The following is a 20,892-nucleotide window of genomic DNA, read 5'->3' on the forward strand; positions in this document are numbered from 1 at the left end:
ACACGATGGAGACTCGTTGAGCAGTGCTGGCTCAGGCGTGTGTGAGCTGACCAATCAGGGCAGGCTGGGTATTCAGGAGGGCGGGCCTTAAAGAGACAGGAGGGGGGATACAGAGCTACAGCACTGGACAGTATGAGAACACTGATGTGTTTTTTTGAGCATTAAACCTTGTAAACCTATTCTAGTCGTAACCCAAAATAAAATAATGAACCTGAAAATGAGCATAATATGTCTGCTTTAAATATTAAAAAAGAGACGTAGATGTATTTGGCCAACCATCCACACTAATCTACTCCCTGTGACCTCAGTATAACACACAAGCCACATTTTCTGGATGGGAAAAACATTACCATTGAATGTTATCTGGACGACAATTACTTTTTCTCTGAAACATATTTTGGAAGGAAATGAGCCGTACATAATTATATTTTGTGGCAGATAAGGTTGCTGATACACTGAATTAAACCACTAAATATCGGCAAAATCACTTGTCATTAAGAATTGAATCTGGTGTATTTTTAGCTGTTAAGTGGGCGTCTGAGCCTGAAGTTGAAATATTTCTCCACATCACTCTTCTCTTCATCTCATTTTATGCTTTTCTTGTCATATAAATTTTTCTAACTGTTCACGTGAAGGTTCTTTTTCATTGACATTTCTATGAATAAGCCAGACTGCCAGTAATATAACTGGTGGTGGAAACAATCCCTTCATTTTACTTTTATTTCACATCTCCTGCATACAAACAGCCACATTTGAAGATGCTGGACCTAAACAATATCCAAATCAAACTTGTAATCTGTATGCAGTTGTTAAACAGACTCTTCTAAGGTTTTTAAAATCCCCAAAACAATACTGAGGATCTCGGTGTCTTCAGTGGTACAACCCTGGCTTGTATTTAGTTTACTGAGCCTAACATTTAAACGGATACATAATGTACCTACAAAGTACTGTCTTTGTATTCCTGACCTAACAGATTGAGTAAAAACGCTTCCAACAAAAACACGATTTGGCAACGCAACTGCTGACACCCCAGAATCCTGCTTACTGCCACAGACGCAGATGTTTCAACGTATGGCTCTTCTGAGAGATTTACGGTCATAAATCATAACCAGTGACAGACATGGAATAACAATCCTGAGTTTCCATCATTGTGTGTGTCTGTATGTGTGTGTGTGTGTGTGTGTGTGTGGTATGTGCAGGGGGCTAATGAGTGGAATACAATTTCTGAGGAGCTTAAAGCCCACGAGGCAGCAGCACCTGTCCCTCGCCACTCAAGAGTATTGTAGGAAAAGAGGGATGATGGGGGGGTTAAGAAGGTGGGGAACAAAAATTCAGACGTTTGTCTGAAGGTGTGTGTGTGTGTGTGTGTGTGTAAGTGAAGCTGAGCTCTCGTCATACAAACCACACGGGCTCAGTGTGGGTGTTGTTGGGGCTCCGGGTTTACCCTAGCCCCCCCTATCTGCATGCATACACACCTCCTCTTAAGCCCCCTATCCTCTTGCACGTGCCTTATTCATTATAAGCACCCCCACACCAACAAGCACAGACGCACACTTGTATTCCCTCCCCCTCGCCCCCCTATTTTTTTTAAAAGAGGCTTGTTGTCTATGGATTTAGCCTTGAGGGCCAAACGAAATCTGACCCCTTTTCTTCAAACCTCAATTCTAATATACAGCTGCGGCATTAAGAAGCAACAGCTAATTACAAAGGATAAGGCTAATGAGTGAGGGGCTGTTGTAGAGACGGAGCTGGATAAATCTGTATGGATGCGGAGATTTTAATTAGGCGGCGAGGGGGGAGAAAGGCGAGGGTGAGATGAGCAGGGCCATGAGGGACTAGTTTTCTTGGCCCTCTTTGACTGACAACAAATCACCTGCCAGCGGGAGGCCATTTTTGTTAGCTGAAAATGCTCCTGTTTTGTATTCATTGTACTCTCTGGCTTTTTAAATTCGTGGCAACAATCATTGTTCAACTTAAAGTCGTGAGCAAAGTAACTAATAGAAAGAACCACTTACTACTTTACGGGTACAGTAGCTCTTGCTATGAATAATTTCAAAAAAGCGTTCCTGCAGAGATAGAGTTAAAGGGGCACTATGTAGTTTTAGAGAAGAAATTCAAACTCAGAATTTGAATCTTTACAATATTAATGAGGCTATGATACAAACTCAGAAATATTTATTCTTCCCATAATTGAATAAACAAGCTGTTCACAGAGGAAAATAAGGTCCTCAGAACACCGTTTGAAAAGGTGGCGGGGTCCGCCAAATATAGACTGTGTTGTCCTTTAAAGTCATGAAAACAAAGAGTTTGTTTATTTAGTTTATTTCGACATGAAAAAAAAGTCAATTAAGATATTTCTCTTCTGATTAAGATTTCTACATAGTGCACCTTTAAAAAATATTTTGTATTTAATGTGCTCTTTTTACGTTTTATATATGTAGCAACCAATGTATGTTCAACCTAAACAGGGCATCACAGTGACTAAGTAAAGCAAAGTCAAAGGAAGAAAGCTTTCTTTAGAGGGAGCTCTTGCTTTGAATGATTTAAAAAACATTTTCCTGGCAGAGATAGTTAAAGGAATAAGTTAACTGCTTCAGCCCTGAAGGCATCATGGGCTGCAACATACTCTATTTGAGCCCTGACCTAAAAATCTGACAGCATGACATGCGTGCTTCTGGCATTTTTTTTATTTATTTTTTTATAATGCATGCATGCCCACAGTCCTCCTCCATTTCCCAGTTTGCACCATTTTCAACACCCTTCCAGCTGGTGGTGATAATTGCTTTGTTCCCTTATATTTCGTCCTCTGAAGCCACTCAGAGTAATTTCGCAAAATTATCTGATTGCTTCCACATTCCCTTTATCATTCTGGTAAAGTCCTGCTGGCACCGCTCTGGTTTGCGTTCTCAGCCAAAACTGAGCAGCGCAGATCTACTAAACCAGTGGTTGTGTAAACAATAAAACTGCACTCGTTTCACACGCCACTAAGCTGTAAAAGCGATAGTGTTAAGAGTATAAAAATGTGCTGCCAACATATTGCTAATTTGGCATTAACACAGCAAACATTGAATATTCATCAGTCACACTGCTGATAATATGCTATTATTATTGGTAAATGCTGCCACTGCTGCCTTTAAATCATTGTCCTTGATAGTAATGAACATATGGGGATTTTCCAGCACAATGAGGACAAAACTGGCAAAACACTCATTATGTCTCTCGTCATTTTTCTGTAAGCATTTGAAACTTCCCTCTATCATTTGTTTTCTCTGCGTGTGCTCTGCAGCTGCTGCCTTCTAGCGTACTAGAAATGACGTCAAGACAGTGAGAGAGGCGAGTCTCTCTCTCTCCCTCGCTCGCCGCTTCGGGTTTCAGTTTGTTACCATGGCAGCAGCTGCCACTTCCTGCCAGTGTGGGTCTTCCTGTGTTCATTCATTTTTGTGTGCACGCTCCAGAGGAGTTACGAAGCGCTCTGTTTACATTGCCATATATGGGGTTTTATGAACAATGGGCACAGGGCTTCCCCCGAAGTCAAATAAACACCATTAATGATGTCCACACACACACACACATACAGTTGGTACACACGTGCACAACACACACATACACACACACACACACACAGTCGTGCTCCTTATCAGGCATTTTAAACTTCACCCATTTGCACACAATTATCTCCACTTAGAGTTAAATGGAATGTAAATGTGAACGCTACTTGACACGGGATTTCAAGGGACTGTGGAACAAAGGATAAAGCATAAAGCTTCGGTTAGGTGAGGTCGGAGTTTGCAGTGTTAATTATGCCGAGGCTTTTAAACACTACAGCATTAGAGCAACCTATTTCTCTGTTGCTAACCGGTCCAGCAAACAACAATTATCGGAGCCTTTCTCCTTCTCGTTGCCATAAAGTAAGGTGCACAAAAATGTGAGTAGTTACTGAGGAACTAATCAGGGACGACTTGAAAGTTAATAAATCGTTAATGACTATTTCCTGACTAACTCTGATTCAAGGAATTTATTTTTAGATAATGATTAGTATGATTAATGAATCATTAGGTAATGATGACTTCATCATTATTGATGACTTTCTTCATGAGCTGTTTCTGATTAACTACCAACCGCAGATTGGCATGAACTAGCGATGACTCAATAATTACTAATTACTGAATCATTAGTTACTGTTTTTGTGTACCTTCAAGTAAAGCGAGACATCGTACTGAGTAGTCACCTAATTGGCTCATTACATACTAATTACTTAATCATTAGTTGCTGTTTTTGTGTACATTCAAGTGGATATTTTAAAGATACTATGTCCATTAATGTAGTATCTCCCAGTCTGTTCTCCAGTAACTCACCAATATCTACTATATTCTTGAATCACAGTTATTCAGGAATAACTCATTCATGATTCATTAACTGTCAAGTCGTTCCTGATCCATCACTTACTCGTTCCTCAGAAACTACTCGCATTTTTGTGAACCTCATTGTAATGTGTTAACCCATTTCTCTGTACGTTCTGCAGATGAGCTTCTCTCTCTGTCTGGGGGTTTTGAAATTCACCTTTTCTCAGTGGAAACTGTGTTAAACCCACGCACACAACCGGTGTTTCCTCGCTACGTGTTCTGCACTGCAACTAAAGAGTAGGGGAAAGACTGAGAGAGTCCTGCGTCGTGACGAGAGGAGGGAGAGAGAGCGAGAGATGGCTGTCAAAAAGTGTTTTGTGTGTTAAGAGGAGCTGGGTCCTTCGCTCTCACAAAAGAATCTCTGTCCTCTTCTAAACACTGACTACTGTCCCACATACTTGGGGCTGATTAGCAGGATCCCTGCCCTGCCTGGCGTCTTGGAGGGAGGAGCAGACAAGATCATGCACGGCTCCTGGCTGCGGAAAGGCCAGCTCATTTACATTCAGCACACGAGGCTGCGTGCACTCTGTCTCTATCCATGACCTCAGCTGTTTCAGCGCACTGTAAAGCCATTCCATAACTCATAGTGCCACATTCACTTTTGGAGGGCCGAAGAGTGGACGGGAGGGGAAGCTGATAAGTGGGGCGTGAGGGAGCGAGGAGGTGAGGGAAGAAGATGCAAAAAATGTACATTTATCAGCCTTGCACTCATTCTTTCACTCCGTCTCTCCCTCCCTGCCTGCGCCGGCTGCCGTGAATACCTGTTGGAGGGCGTCCAAACCGCTGGCCTGGCCTTTTCATTGAAGTGCTTAGCACGAGAAATCACATCGTTTGTACAGGAAGCATGGTCAGCACGGAGCAGCAAGGCTTCACCTCTCACAATTAACTCAGACGCAGGCCCAATTAGGCAACAAGCCCGAGGATCTACTGTAGGTGAGGCTCTGGATGTTCCTCTCTGACTTGTTATAGGTGAGACCAGGTTTGTGAATGTTGGACTGTTCAGGCTGTTTGCTCCCATATCAGGCAGTACAGTATTTACACATTGGACAGGGTGGATGTTTGCATTGTCAAGGCTTTTTGTGCTGTGTACCATGTTGCTACAGAGGTGGTGCTGTAAGATTAACAGAATAATAACTTGTGCTTCTGACTGACTTACTTCAATGTCATTTAGGCTACAATCATTTTCATGCAAAGCTCCAAGGTTGTACAACACAGCTCGTGCCCAACTTGCATTGCAGAGAGTGAATTTGCGATATGGCAGCTCTGTAAGTCAGTAGAGTGCATTCACACATGAGACAGGGAGGGAGACAGAGACAGAGCGAGAGAACCAGGATGAGGTGAAGGAAGCTCAGCCAATTTCACCCCCACATCTGCTAAAGGTCACTGGAGCAACTGCTGAAAGGTACCTGATCTACTTCTCAGAGGAAAGACAGAGAGAGAGAGAGAGAAAGAGAGAGAGAGGTGGAGGACACCAACAAAAAAAGCATTTGACGTATGACAGTTGCCAGAAACCTCCTAAGTGCTAAACCTGTGAGTAACAGCAACACGCAGTGCAGAGGCCTGTGAGTGAACGCACAGCGGCACCAAGATCCCCAATTATACAAAAAGAGTGATCTATGTTGATAATGAGGAGTAAGACAAAATGATAGTAACCGGTCGTTGTCCTTAATCCCAAATTATTTGGGTAAATATTTACAGACCAATATACATTTTTCTCTTTCAATTTTCAAAACGTCCATTTAGTATCTGTTCCAGGACTTTCAGTCATATTAAATGATCTCCAGTTGTCAAGAAGTTGTGGTTGACCATATAATAGAAAATAGAAAAATAGAAATAAATTGAAAAATGATCTAAGATTATCAACAGAGATTGAAGAAATTACACATGTTAATGTTATGTTAAGGACGTTTGCAGATACGTATTCTGAAGTTGGCATGCTAACAAGCCAGCCCCGGCCTGTCCCACTCCAAAGCCCCTCTGGTTGCAGTGTAACCCCCAACACTCCCCTGGTGCCTTTAGCACTTACCATGCTAAGGGCACCATGCTACCATGCTAAGTAGCTAACGGCAGATAGAGTTAGCAAGTGTTAGCGGTTCCCCGGTGATATGCTGCTCCGTTTGTTTTGAGTATGAAGACAACAGTTGTTACAAATTGCTCCTTTTTGTCACAGTTTTTGTCTGCAGAGTGTCAAAATAAAAGTCCTTGTGTTGTACACCTAACTATCACGCTAACTTTTACTCACATCACAAGATAAAATAATGCATTGCATTGAATGATAACACTCTTGCATCTTGCCAGCTTCCGAGACTGAAAACAAAATGATAATCAAGATCTGGTTTGAAGTACAAAACCTCAAAGGTGTGTAACTGATCAGATCACTTCTAACCGATGCATTATCAGTGCATCGTGGTTGTTGATGTGTGACAAAGAACTTCACTATATGTAATACCTTGATATTTACAGTTCCCTCTCAGAAGTGTTAGTCTCAAAATAAATTACTGTACATTGGATGAGAGACGCCTCTCTGAGCTCAGGGAGCTGCTTTCGTTGCTAAGCAGCTTGATCCATTTATATTACAGTACAGTAGGTTTGTACTAATACTGCAAGCTCATAGCCTCCACAGAGATGACTTCCACTCCCTTTTTTCTCCCAGCTCAGTGCTGTTTGATTAGTGAGTGCCATCTGTCTGGGTGGGTGTACACATCCTGTTTACCCAGTTTCCAGGGTTTATTTTAACCATGACCTCTGTGTCTCTTCCCCTCGGGTCACGGGGTCAAGCTCCCGAGGTCAACTCCTCACTGATGGGAACAGACAGCTGAACACCTTTGAGTCTAATGTGCGCATGTGTGTGTTCACTTGTCCGGCAGTGGCCCAACGACGGCCTTTTTTGGAGTCTCACTGAGGAATTGTGTGTGTGTTTGTGTGTGTCTGTGTGTGTCGAGCCTGAAAAAGATATCAAAGGTTCTCTTCACGGCCTCACAGCTGCATAAATATCCATCAGGTAATGTTTCAAACAGAAAGCCATTCTTCTCTTTCAACTGTGCAGGGAACAAACAAAAATAGACAAAAGACAACAAGGTCCCTGCTGACCATGCGAACAGCCCTGGGTCTTACAGAGGAGGAAGCTGCAAGGCCCGGCTCTGATGTTTGTGCCCCGATCTGAAGAAAATGCATCTTCAGTGTGTTTGCTTCATTACTCTCTTGTGCAGATGGGGCTTTCATTACAGCGAAGAGGCTGTGTGTTGTCCTTATATAAAATGAGAGTCACGTGTGCTTCAATACAAACCAAAATGCATGAAAAAGAGGAAAAAGGCTAGGTTTGAAGGAAATAACCTTTTTAGATTTTAGGATTTTAGGCCTATAATTGCAATCTCTGTGATTAGTTCAGCCTAAACCTGTATTTTACACACTGTAAGGCAAAACACCTTGAAATAAAGATGGACATTTCTTATAGGAATAGCCAGGCATTTTGGAAAATACAATATTCCCTTGCAAAGAGATAGATAAGATGACTGACAGTAGATAGTTTACTCCAAGCAACTGCTAGCTTAGTTTTTATACTTTTGCACAATTCAAACAAATGAGGTATCATGTGTTACTTGGTGAACTTTAGAGCTATGGGAGGCATATTTTGTTACCTTTGGACACAGCCAGGCTAATTCTGCATCTGTGGTAAATGTAACGATTACATTTACTAAAGTTTTTAATGTATTTTATGTGTTTATGTACGCCTGCCCAGGGAGTGCAACAGACATGTTATGTAAGAAGGCACCACCTGTCAAATGGCACACTGTCCACTTACAACTGAAGGAGAAAAATCTTTTTTTTGAGGATAACAATGTAAACATCATGGCCAGAGAAGACAGATGGTTTGAAAGAGGAGTAAAGGAATCCATCTTTGAACAGAGGAGGTGGCCTACGACATTACTTATCACCCATCTACAATGCTGTACTGAGTTCTCTCCCCAGACGGCTCAACAACCATTCACACCCGGGCTCACCTAGCCTTAGCAACCCACATGACGGCCAGTTGAGTCAACGACCCACAAGTGGCCCCAACGACTCTGAAACTCAGAGCTCACACGTGTCCTTAACGACTCTGTAAGGACACTCCCACACAGAGTTTAAAAGCCTGCAACTCCCCTACAGTTAGTTAGAAGTGAAGAAGCCTTTTGGGTGAGAGTTGAAACGTCTTCAAGAAACTGAAACACGTCCAGTTTCCTACGATACAGCACCTAGATTTACCATCACCTGGATGACTGAGAACCTTCATCATCATGTTTTAGTGCTACTGTAAAGCCCTTTGTAATTATGTTTTGAAAGGTGCTGTACAAAATGTTTATTATTGTTGTTGTTGTTAAAGCTTTAGTCACTGGTTACTTAAGAAACACAACACAAATACCTTCCTTTTTAAGTGAAAACCATATTCTGACAATGCAAAAACAATAAAACCCTGACTGGGAACATTTAATTGCACAATGACTTCTTTGACTTGTCATACTTTAAGTGCATTTTGCTGATTAAACCTACATTTTTACATAAGTAGGGTTTTGAATGCAGGACTTTTACTTGTAGTGTGATGTGGGCTTCTTTTTCTGAATGATGAGTAAATGATCTGAATACTTCTTCCACCACGGCCTAAAAATACGAGGTATCAACCTCATCATCTAACGCTCTGTAAGAAAAGCGAATAAGCGCATTTTCCCCCCAAAATGTCAAACTACTTCTTTACATCTTAAAGTGTTTCATTTAATTAGCAACGTGTAACAACATGTAAAACACAGGATTTCCTCTAAACAGTAATCTGTCTCTGTGGTTTTCAGATGTAGGGTGTAAACACATCTTACAGTAACATCCATGTATTTTCTTTCTACATGATTAAGAAAAAAAACACCTAATTATCTCTCAGTGGTTTTGAACCGACGTATGCAAAACACACGCAGCTCATACGCACACGAACGCAGATACATGCACACGGCATGAACTTTTATTCTCATTATTACAGGCAGGGTTTACGATACTTGCTTTCTCGCAGCCTGACATCCTGGAATATTTTCCGTTATGCTCGTGCGTGTGTGTATATATAGGTGTGTGTGTTTTTATGTGAAGGGAGGATACAGCTGAGTGTGTCTTATCTTAGATCACACAACGACGTGTGAAACCCCAACTCTGCGGAACTCCTCTCGATCCCAGAGCCACAGGGTTTCAGTTTGCGGTGGCAGCTGAGCCTTTTTCGCTCTCTCTCTGTGTGTCTCTCTCCTCTCTATATGTCTGCCTGCCTCTCTCTTTTTCTTCTCTGTCTCTGAAGACAGTCACATCCTCAGACAGCAAGCTTGCAGAAAAAGCAGCAGATATAAGTGTGGAGGCAGAGACTGACAGTCAGAAGAAGTCAGAAATAGGCAGTGACTTCTCAGAAGAGGCTCTCTGATAGTTGCAGTATGACTGGAAGCTTTGAGAGTTTTATCAGTGTGCTGCAGAACTTCTTGCTCATGTTGTATCCAGTAAAATGTAAAGCTGTGAACAGTCAAAATGTACAGAATCGCAATCAGCATTAGAGGAGACTGAGGTACACCTGGCAGTATTCATCGCAAATACGTGTCAACATTCTCACTTGTGGTTTGTTTTGTTTGAGTCTTTGCAACGTTCTGTACTTTTTAGTTTAACCATGATCTATTTTCGGTTTTCAGATTACGTAAATCGAGAGGACGATAAAAGACTCAAACATCCGAGTTTATAGGACAAAGCTTTAGTTATTCTTTTCTTTAGAACTTCTAATTTTATTATTGTCATCAAGTTCTATAAAAAGACCAAACCCAACACTGAATGTAACCTTTTAACAAGTGTTTCCTTTGTATCAAAAGCCTCACAAACATATGAATGAGCCACACTGTGCTCCTTTGGAAATAAAGTTTGTTGTTACAATAAAATATCCTCCTCTATCACATTTGTATCTTTGTCAGACGTGTTTGATAACCACATTTGAGGGATGATAGCAAAAAATGTGTGTTTATGTACACAGTACATACTGTGTAAAGATATCAGACGACATGTCAACCCAGTTGCCAGAAAAATAGCAAGTACGTTTCTGCAAAACCAGAGATAAGTTCAAGTTTCACATTTCTTTATGTTGCAACTGTTTAAGTTCATTTTTCACAATGCTTTGCTTCTGCTCTGGTGAGGTTAAGGCACAAAAAAGGCACTTGGTTACGGTTAAGAAATCATGGTTTGGACAAACAGTGTTTGGACATCAGCGGTGTCGCACTTACAAATGTTGAAATGCAGACACGAGCTGCGGTCGCCCTTTGACAGCTGTGACGCCTGCAACACCTCAACCACCCTCCACCTCCTGATGTAAAAGTCAGCCGATAAACATGTAATATGTCACTGCGTTGGTGTTGGCCATATCTGGAGTGAGTCATTGATTGGGTGACATATACGATTCTTATTTAGGAGACTACCGGAGTCCCGTTAGAAACATATTTTTAAACTGTTCACTTATTAATTTAACATTAAGTTCTGTTTCTTCTCAGATTTCAGTTGCTGTTTAGTTTAAACTAAAATACATGGTTAGGCTTAATAAAACGTGGCTTGGGTTCTCGCACGTGTGTCGTTTTCCCGTCTTTTTCCCCGAATCGCAAAGCTATGACATTAAAAAAACCTGAATTGGTCAGTTGCAATGATGGTGGTATAATGGCGATATCAGGTCATGCGTATCACTTGAGTCAACCTCGAACACACAGTCCTGCTGCTGTACGTACCCATTTGACTAGCAGGTGTGTATTGATACGCAGCTGAATGTAGTTCCCAAAAAATGCAGTATTTACTCCCGTTCGAGTGATGTTCGCTGAAGACTACAGTGCCCAGGTGTCTTTATTTAAAACTGAACGTGTTTATTTGCTGCTTGTTTGTTGCAAACCACCTTGCAAATCTGTGTTTGTCTCTTTAGATCATTCAGAGCTACTTAACTTGACATTTGGGTCCATTTCTGTGTTGAAAATCCACTTCAGATACGCTTGTGTGTAGCTCAATGCCAAAAAAAGCCTCCAAAATGATAAAAAAAGAAACCATGACTGTGAAAAGAAGCTTACAGAGTGACGGATGTTGAATTAACCTGAGAGAGTTTGGGTTTAAGGGAAAGGCATGACCATTGGCTAATCAGTGAAAGGCCGCTCATCGATATTCCCCCTTTCATCAGGCTTACCTTATCAAACTTTGCTGGCCCTGTGCTCGCCACAGGCCACGGACAGAGCGGAGGTGTGTTTGCTTATGTGCAGAAGGCCACTGTGTAGGAGGCTTTCATTACCAGAGTCATCTCAGCAGAAAGAGGATGTGAGGCCAAGCGCGAGAGAAGGGACGTGTTTCTGGTCCTTGGCTGCTGTCAGAATGAAGGTGTAAACAACTTGCCCGAAAAGGAACATGTGGCTTTTTTAATGTGGAGCTAACTTTGCTAAACGGCTCCACATATATTAGTTTCTTTTGTTGCAGCTGAATACGAGCAAATCTTTTTACAGCAAAGCAAAACAAAATGTGTCTGAAGCGATGTGAGACCGCTCATGCCTTGTTAGGAGATGTGTAATACGCCTGCCTGTCCCTATAGACTACGAAGAACAGAAGCAGCAGTCTGTCATCATGCCATGTTGCAGCATCTCACAGTGTGTATGCCGTGTTATTGGCGCCCCGCGTGAGCCACGCTTTGACATACAGTAGCTTTGCCCTTTAATGTTCAATCCTCTCTCAGCTATGTCTTGATGCTCCAAGTCAAGCTCTGTTCTCAGCCTCACCGGGTACAAAAGCGGGCCGCTACAAGTGCTGCTTCTAAACACCTTTTGGCTGTGAGTACATGTGTCAGGAAGCAGGCTTCACACGAGGCGCGGCTCTCTCTCTCCTTCTCCAATCTGTCATTCCACTTCCATATTCTGTCTCATCTCGAGCCGGGCTGCGCTCGCAGATGTGGAGAACATTTCTGTTGGCTCTCTCGCTGAAACGCCTCCCCCCACCCCCGTCCTCCCCTTTCAACCTCCTCCCACCCACACACACACACACACACACACAAACCCCTGGTCTCTGGGTCTTTTCTGTAACATTATGCAGGTGAACCGATGTTCACAGCTGTTGTTGGTTGAAAACTTCCCCTGAACCTCAGTTTTCTGTGCAGATGTATTATGTAGGAAAAAATGAAGGTTACACTTTATAATAAATATCATTGATAAATAGCACATTTATAATAGTATTATAGTAATCAGACTTTAGCTAATAGTTATTTCACTGTTAACAAACAATGAAATGCCTCATGAACCATTCATACAACTGCCAAATAAATGGTTTATAAAACATTGCATTGTGAATTAACTATTAACTTAAGAGAGGGAAAGATTTGATTGGATTCAACATTAAAGGTTGAACTGCTGAATTCATACTCCCAACATATAGAAGCAGCATATCACTGCTAATAACTGCTGCTAACTATATTCTGTGTATACATCCATGACTGTAGCTACTGTAAGCGTGTTAGCTCAGTAAGCCATGCAGCTAGCCAGACTTCCAGGGGAGTGTTGGGGCTAGCGCTGCTGGACCACTAACGGCGCACTCACACGAGGCCATCTGTACCGTGCCCGAGCACGCTTGACCCCCAAAGTCCAGCTTGTTTGACTAGCGTGAGCACTCCGTACTGTGCTCAAGCATGATGATGATGATGATGATGATGATGTATGTAAGTAGTAACCGTGCTCAGGCCCGGTTGTGGCTGGAGTGATGTGAGTGCAGTGTCAGCACAGTATGGAGCAACTGGGCCGAGTGTGAGTGCACCCTAAGAGAAAGAGGGTTTTCCAGGTGCGTGGCTAGCTGGTTAGCATGCTAACTTCAGTAGATGTCTCTGCAACACAGTACATAGACGTCTTTGACATTACGTCAACACTGTTAAAATTTAACAATTCTGTTGACATTTTTCTTTACATATTTCCCCTTGAAAGTACTCAGACCAGTTTATTGGATCAGGATCAGTCTTTGATTTCCAACAAAATGTTTTTAATGACTTCCAGTGTTGGAAAAGTAGGTTAAAGAGTACTAGTAAATGTAATATGTTATATATTCTACATATAAGCTTATTACCAAATATTACCAAATAGAATATATTCTGATGTAACCCCTTTGACATTGCCCACACTTTGATAAGTAATATATGTTTTTAACAGATTACAACTGCATTTATTCCATAATTCAATTACGTTACACCGTGATGTGTAACTTGTTACTCCCCAACACTGATAAATAGTTTTGGCCCCATAAAACCTTGGGCCCCTTCTTTTATAGGCCTTGTCCACCCCCCTGCCAGCAGAGATGGTTCAGTCCAATCATCAATTACATTAGCTTTTGATAAAGTGTAAGGCAATATTTTATCAATGCGTATCCAAGCTTGTCTAGTTTTCATCTGCCACTTATATCAAGTAACCTCATGAAATGGATTCTCACATGAAATATTAGACAGAATAGCAGCTTTCACTCAATGTTATTGAATGGGTCAGTAATGAAATACTCACGGACACAACCTGACGTACTCATTTTGTTTTTTATTTATTTATTACCTAAAAAAAGAAAATGTTCTATCACAAGTCACACTGAAATGTATTGCTTAAGAAAAAAAATATATTTATATATTTTTTCATCTTTTTTTCATTTTTTTTTTCATTTTTTTGTCGTTTTTTTTTTTTTCGTTTTTCGGAAACACGTTTTATTGTTTCCATTATATTCCACCAAAAAACAAAACAGTTTTTTTCGGACACGAGCATCAGCTGTTGCCGTGTCCCGACAACCTTCTCCCCCTCTTTTAAAAAAAAAAAAAAAAAAAAAAAATGCACAAAGAAATACATAATTCACAGTTACCATTTTGGTTTCATAAATTAATACAGTCACACATGTGCTACACCGGTCTAGAGCTAGAACATTGTAAATTGTATTCTTGAATCCTGTTATTTTCAATAGTTGGCTACAAGAAAAAACAGGCAACTTAAATGACGTGATCAGAATTCCACCAACATACTGTTTTTTATCCTCTCTGTAATGCTTTAGTCATCTTTTTTGTTTTGTTTCATCTTTTTGAGTTTAACACAGAAGTGAGGCACACACAGAGTATAGTTCATACATATACAAAAGAAATTAAATAAAAATTTGGGAGGGGCAGGGGATAAATTGTCCTTTAATAACGTCGTATCCGAGAAAACAGGAAGTGCATGTAGTCTGGAGTCCTCAGAGGACCTTTTCTTATTCTTATTCTGAATCAGGGCCATTTCTTGCCTTCTTAAGTACTGTGGTGTAAACGCCTCAGGTAACAGAAGTCACACAGATTTGTAGCTTTTTGCAGCTTTTTGGTGGGAGGACTGAGCTAAGAGGGATGTGAGGTTTTTCGGACAACAGTGACCAACAAGCATGGCAACACAATGAAGAAATGGGACAAAGACAGTATTTGAGGAACAACACCGACTTTTTGAATAGCATTTCCATTCACTCAAACAAGCTTTACCCCTAAAATCTACCACTCTCATGGCTGCGGATACTACGCTCCTGTGTACCAACCAATGAAAACAAGCTTAAATCTGACACTGACACAGCAAGGGCAACATTTTTAAGGCACAGAAGCCTTTGACATAATAGAGACTCCACCAGCTAAAAGCACTAAACGACAGATGCCCAGTGTCCTCAGTGATAAAAAATGGTGCCTTGATGACAACAAGTCCGACAACGATGCACACAGAAAAGTTTTCCAAACGAAAGAAAGAAAAAAAAAATGAAACAAAGAAAACATTCCCGCCCCCATTGTCCCCAAGTGTCTCATTTTTTTTAGTGAAAGGTAAGGCCACTTAAAAAAAAGATGAGGTTCACCAAAAAAGGTAATCTCTCACTGCAATCTCTGGGAGTGCAATTGTGGTAGGGTGGTCGATCGGTCAGACAGACAGACAGATAAAGAGACAGACCAGACGCTTCTCTAGAGGAGGTTCTGACGGACAGTACTGTAAATCCGCTGGTCTGTTGGTTCCCTGCGAGAGTATGTCCACGCGAGCCTCGGTTGGCGTTGGGGCTTGGGAGGAAGGGGGAGGTGGCTAAACAGTTTCTTAGGCTGTCTGGGTCCTTGAGAGTCACGGGGGGTAAAAAAAACAAACCAGCGTTCGGGTAGTAGAGAGAGTCAGTTGCTCTTTGCTCATCATCTTCATTGTCACACAACAGGAATGTTCAGTGCTGAGCAAGACACGAGTCCACACTTAACTTCATCTGTTTTGGTTTTGCGTCGTAACACTTTAGCAGGACACCGTTGTTCTGACATTGGAAAGTAAAAATTACAACAAAAAAAACAAAAAAAAAATTTTTACCAACAAAAAGCAGCATTGTATATTTTCTTCACAAATTCATGCATGTTGTTAACCTTCATTCCCCCCAGCACCAGTTTCTTTTTTTTTTTTCTTCCATCGATAGAAAAAGAGATCAGTGTAAGTCACACTTCTGCATGCAAAGAAAAGTCACTTTTTCCCTCTCGCTTATTTTTCTTATTTTTTTCATGTTCGTCTTTAGTCCCCGTGTGTAGCAGCGGAACTGTGAAAGGCCTAACCTGATATGTCAATGGATGTCCTGGTGGAGGCACTAGATAATGATGCTGGATACAGATCCCACTTCTTCTCCCTCTTTGCCAATAAAAAAATAGAGTCATTACTATGAGGACTTGCGGTAAAAGGTACACATCAAATGAGCCTAGAACTGGGGAGTTTAATCCTGTCTGTGATATAAAGTAGTGACCCATGCGTTCAGTGCAGCTGATCCTCGGGATTTTGAGAAAAGTGAAGGATTATTTGGGAGAACTCGGACAAAAACCAATTTAAACTTAAGTCAAACATACACACACCCTCATAAACCTTTGCCAATTGTCACATTTATGTACACAAACTAATACAAACCCCCGAACAAGTCCATTCAGGTCTGTAAGACGTGAAGGTGGGCTGGATGGAATTGATCTCTCCGTGTCATTTGTTGTGGCTAGACAACTATAATTCATGAATGAGCTAATGAATGATTGAATGGATGTTTTTGTTGGTAGTCAACGACTTGACTGAAGCCACAGAGGGCTGCTGTTTTTTGAAAACAGCAGATAGGAAGAGAAATAAAAAATAGATTTTTTTTTTTTCCATATACATTTTAAAGATTTTAAAATCCTCTAAAGCACTTTCTGTTAATATTAATTCATTTTGTTTATTCATTAATCATTCCTATCGATACCCTATGTCACTGAGGTTGATATCAATACTTCCATAATCATTTTTTTAAAATTCTATTTCAGGCCCCACCTCCTCTCTTCTTGCACACATTGACCAGCTGTTATAAATCAAGAAAATGTGCAAATCAACAACTACTTTGAAACTGTTATATGAAAACCTGAATGCTTTGTGAACAATGCTACATATTTTTTTTTGTTTATAAAATATAATATGTTTCAAAATGAAAAAAAAAAAAGAAAAGAGAGAAAAAAAAAAAAAAAGAGAGTTTAACCACCCCGTAACAGGTAAAAACTAGACTCTGGTTGGTGCGTTTTTGAGATCAATAAGAATGCCCGTTGGAATAATCCAGAGTTCGGCAGGTCTGCCATTCTTGTGATTAGGAAACACTGAGGCCTCTGGTGCTCCTGTTCTGTTAAAAAGTCCAGTGTGGATCTCTTCATTGCTGTCCAGAGTGCGCTTTAAAAAACAAATGTTTAAAAAAGAAAAAAAAAAAAATCTGTAAATACCACCACCACCCCCACCACCCACTGAATTCTGCTATGCTCAAGTTCAGGTACGGCCTCTGTAATCACACCGTAAAAAGTCTTGTACACTGATAAGTCCAGTTGCTGCCTGTCTCAATCCAAGCATCAAGAGAAAGTTCTGTTGCTATTGTCGCCGTTTTTCACAAGGTCAAGTGTGAATGACAGAATGGGATTAAAGTCTGCAGGGAGCCTCTTTTTTTTTCTCTCTCTCATGTGACAGATGCCAGTCGCAAGGATGACTTTGATTTCCTCTTTGCACAGTTCTGTGTCACCTCCTGCCAATCCACTCCCCTCAAAATATATCTCTTAAGTAAATCCCAAGCAATGCTTTGCGCCCATCTTTGAAACTCTGCCCCCAGCAGGGTTCGGATGGGTTTTAGGCCATGACGAACTCGGACTTCAAGTCAGCCTTGACGTCGGGCTTCCACACTGAATCGTCAAAGTCCAGGTCCAGGGAGCCCTCGCTGGACATGCTGCTGTTGCTGTTGCTGCGTCCTGCCTTTCGGTTGGGCAGCCACTGATAAGGAGCGCGCTGGTCCCGCCTGGCCTTCCTGCGCAGGCGCTTCTGCTGCATCAACAGCTGCAGGCGCTCCACCTTACAGCGGGTTGCACGGTTCTCGGTCTGACGGATACGGTCACCTGGACAAAGGAAAGCAAAAAAGAGAAAAGGTGGTCAGTCGGGTATTCCTCTCTGCATGCCGATTGGTTTATTTACACTGAACAGAATCAACACGAGCTTAAATATAAGCCAGGATTGAGAAGAATGTCAATACATGTCTGTGTGCTTTTGTGTCAGTGTTTGGCAGGCGGCAGATAAAGCAACACAGCCTTAATGATAATGCTAGCATCATTCCATTGACTCCGACACACACACACACACACACACACACACACACACACACACACACACACACACACACACACACACACACACACTCAATGTGGAATTTGCGGCTTAACCTCCCCCACCGAGCATCATTAGCCCCCTCGGTGCCATTTCATCCCCTTATCGCTGAATGGGGAGACCTTTTCAGACCCGAGTCTCCTTGAGAACCAATAGCAAGGCCAACAGCGTACGAACGCGAGCCAGAGACGACACATTGTGATAGCTGCCGGTGATATCTGCACACATAACTGCAGATGACATGCCTCAGCGACTGGATGTGCTACTAAGTGCATTTCTAGCTGTTGATGTGCCTATAGGAGAATACAGTCTCGAGGGAGAGGCCTCACATGGCCCTGTGAATGCTTTCCTACAGTGGCCGAGTCGAGCCTAATTCAATTTATGCGTATATTCAGAGGCTTGGAAGGAAAGGAAAGCAACCGCAATCTATTAGCCAGCTCCATTAGTATCTGTCTGGGAATTAAATAATTAAATAATGGGCTAGAATGTCAATAAACCGAAGCACAGCGGCCATCTCTGCCTCTGCTGCACGCCAGGACACACACAAACACACACGCAGACGCTCAGATCCGCATTCGAGCACATCATGTATTCACACAAAAACACGTACACAATGTGCACACGTGCATACACACACGCGCAGATGCACACACTCGCGGGGTGCACGCACACACACAGCAACGGCAGCAACAGCCGCAGTAGCTTTTAACGTGGATCGATGGCAAATTAAAAAGACCTATTGATTAAACCTTAGCTCTAGTGCAGCCATCCATCTCAGGCCCGGGACAACGCTATTGGCTTTCAATAGAAAATGCAAGCGAATGGAAATTGTAAGCGGAGAGAGAGACAGGGAGAGATTGGGTTTTTTCTGCTATTTTTTTTTTCTTTATTATGGCTGTAGCTTCCCACTCTCAGCTCATTGACCCGACCACCCCCACCGCCTCCCCCTTCTCTCTCTCTCTCTCTCTCTCGCTCTCTATCTCTTCCCCCCACCACTTCCAGCCCTTTCACCCCTCACACACACACACACACACACACACACACACACACACACATACAGAGGTCCCCCCTCTCCTCCTCGTCCTCCTCCTCCTCTAGCTCTTGCCCCACATCTCCCCGGAGACAGCTAGGTGGGGCAGTGTGAAGAAGGGGAAGCAGGAGGCGAGAGGGAAGGAGAGGAGAGGAGGGTGGGGGGGGGGCGGCCGTGTGGGTTAAGGAATTCCTCCCCCAGGGGCGAGGGAGGGGGGTGTAGTGAAAAAAAAAAAAAAGGACGGAGGAAGAGGGTGAAGGGTAAAGGATCAGTCGTAGGTGGCAGTTTTCCGAATCGATTGTGCCCTCCTCTGCTCTTCCCCCTCCTATCGGAATGAATTCCGGACTCTGTGTGGGCTTAATTTACCTCTTTTCCCTCATCTGCTTATCGGATCGAGCAGCGCAGAGACCTTCTTTTTTTTTCCAGCTATAAATATTCACCACAGTCTGGCAGTGCATACTAAAGAACTATACTGCTGTAGAGCGGCGTCGAGAGCAGAAAGGATGTGAACAGTGGCACCGAGTTAACAGAAAAGACTATTTCTTTCACATAGACAGAGTGGGGTTTTTCCACTTCCTGCCGATGCGCTCTGTCCTCGTACAGACGTGCATCCAGATGCGGTGTGCGCTGCGTGTGAGGGCAGCGTGTCATCTCTAGAGAACGCGGGGTATACCAAAGGGGGGGTTCTCCTACATTAGAGCCATTGTTCCGCTGCCTCAGCTCCATGTGACATCCATATACGCTGCCTGCCGCAAGGCTTTGTTCCCCCTCTGGTCCTCCCTCTTCCCCCTTTCTCCACTGCTCTTACGAGCCAACAGTGAAACCGCCCCTCGGCTGTGTGGAAATATGGCTGTACACAATGTAACGGCACCAAGCCAACACATGCCTGCTTGCAGAATCTGGTTGTCTGCTACGATCTCACAGTGTCGAGATGTACATTTACCAAGAAGGCTGAGCAATATATAAGAACAGATGCACACACGCCCACACAGTTTAAAGGGCAGTTCGGTGGTGCTGTAGGTCTTGGCCTTTGACTTGGCAAGAGCTCTGAGAATGTGCTTGGAGCGACACCAAACTATGTGTGTGTGTGTGTGTGTGTGTGTGCAGCCATTCATCAGCGTCACTACCGGAGCCCTGGGCGGCTGGGCCGGACACAGCTGGCCGCAAGGATCTCCAGACTATGTTTATGACAGTAGGGCTATTATTAGGGTTGGCTAAGAAGGACAGACTATACACACACACACATTCTCACATACACACACACAAACACACACACACATCCAGAAAAACACACAGGCTGGCCCGGAGCCTGGATGCAGGGACTACGGTTTGACCTGAGCACAGTAACCTTGGAGGACCCAGAGAGAGGTGGGTAAGAGGCATAGGGAATGAATGGAGGAGAGAGAGAGAGAGAGAGAGAGAGAGCAAAGGAGGGCCCATGTTCATACACAACCCTGCGTGACACAGAAAAGACAGATTAGGCAACGACCGATCTTTTCTGAGAAAAGGACACAGGTCAAGGGCAGGGAGGAGGAAGCCGACGCCAGTCTCCCCTTCCTCCACTTTCCCTTTTCTTTTTAAAACCACTCCCCCGCCTGCCAGTCACGCCACAACTCAATCCCGAGCGGCACATTTTTCCATCCCCAAACTCTCCTCACTGAAGACACTGACACAGGCCCTGTAAACACACAGAGCACTGCAGAGAGAGCCAGAGAAAAACAGACAGAGAGGGAGAGAGAGGGAGAAAGAGGGGTTGATCTATGAATAATCGATG

General features: G+C 42.8%; 1 protein-coding gene across 2 annotated transcripts in view; it reads right to left on the reverse strand.

Moving 5' to 3' along the window:
* Window positions 1-13,949: 13,949 nt before the first annotated feature.
* midn (midnolin) overlaps window positions 13,950-20,892 on the reverse strand; it is a 37,045-nt gene continuing 30,102 nt past the window's right edge. For both annotated transcript variants that reach the window (XM_084355412.1, XM_084355413.1), the window contains exon 8: window positions 13,950-17,823. In XM_084355412.1, coding sequence (XP_084211538.1) covers window positions 17,561-17,823 — 263 coding nt within the window. In that variant the 3' untranslated portion in view covers window positions 13,950-17,560. The remainder of the gene's footprint in view (window positions 17,824-20,892) is intronic.

The sequence above is a fragment of the Pagrus pagrus genome (genome assembly GCF_965226575.1).
Source record: "Pagrus pagrus genome assembly, chromosome: 6".
NCBI lineage: Eukaryota > Metazoa > Chordata > Actinopteri > Spariformes > Sparidae > Pagrus > Pagrus pagrus.